Source organism: Fulmarus glacialis, unplaced genomic scaffold, assembly GCF_000690835.1.
Source record: "Fulmarus glacialis isolate BGI_N327 unplaced genomic scaffold, ASM69083v1 scaffold15153, whole genome shotgun sequence".
Taxonomy (NCBI): Eukaryota; Metazoa; Chordata; class Aves; order Procellariiformes; family Procellariidae; genus Fulmarus; species Fulmarus glacialis.
The window spans coordinates 138,722-139,545 of record NW_009203690.1 but is presented as its reverse complement, the minus strand read 5'-3'; the positions used below and the strand labels follow the sequence as shown (position 1 = coordinate 139,545).

The 824-nt window shown below is 35.9% G+C and overlaps 1 protein-coding gene across 1 annotated transcript in view; it reads right to left on the bottom strand.

Moving 5' to 3' along the window:
- Positions 1 to 298: 298 nt before the first annotated feature.
- LOC104074576 (NADPH oxidase 3-like) overlaps positions 299 to 824 on the bottom strand; it is a 39,111-nt gene continuing 38,585 nt past the window's right edge. Inside the window, 1 exon segment of the mRNA XM_009574737.1 lies at positions 299 to 425. Coding sequence (XP_009573032.1) covers positions 299 to 425 — 127 coding nt within the window.

The window sequence follows — 824 nt, the reverse complement described above, 5'->3', positions numbered from 1 at the left end:
ATGCCTTTTTCTTCAAAGGTTAGTGGTTCGTGCTTGTAGATGTAGATGGATTCACAGCATCATTAAGTAAGCAATGGCGAATCGGCCCTTCAGTTCTTTGAAGGAAAGGCTAAGGATGGGGTCCAAATCTTTAGTTGGCATAGGATGACATTTTTGTACTGAAGCCAATGCACCTACCTACTTCAATTTACAACTCCTAATATCTGGCCTGAATGCTGCAGAATGAGTAGAGGACAGGAGAAGGTGAGGAAAAAATACACAATTTGGTAATACCTATTATATAGTTAAGAAGTACAGCCTAAAAACTTTCTTTGTTATAGTGAAACTGAACTCCTCTTGGATCAACTGATGAATATGAATTGCATGTCTTTCGAAGGATCGTAGAGAGGGTCTTGGGTCCACAGAAGAATACTCCAATACTGTTGCTGTAATTGCAACAACAAAAACGTGAGAGTAGCAGAGTAAATGCATAAACTGTACCTTTTGGCTGCTTCCAGCTTTGCATCTTTTGAAATGGCTTTTTGAGAAATACGTTTGAAAAAATTTGTGTTACTGTCACAAAGTATTACAATACAATTATTTTAATACTTTAGTGTTTATTATGTCTTATTGCATTATTTATTTGGATTGCTATACTAGAGGTCACAAACTATTTTAAATGGTAGTTCTTTGGGTTTGATGTTCATAGCTTTTTTCAATCAGAGAAGAAAACACACTGCTTAGGCTGAAAATTTTCAATGCTTTTTCTCCAGCTGAGTTAATTTTTTTTCTAAAAAATACACAAAATTCTCAGTTACTTCTGGGTTTTCTTCTTCCCCCCCCCC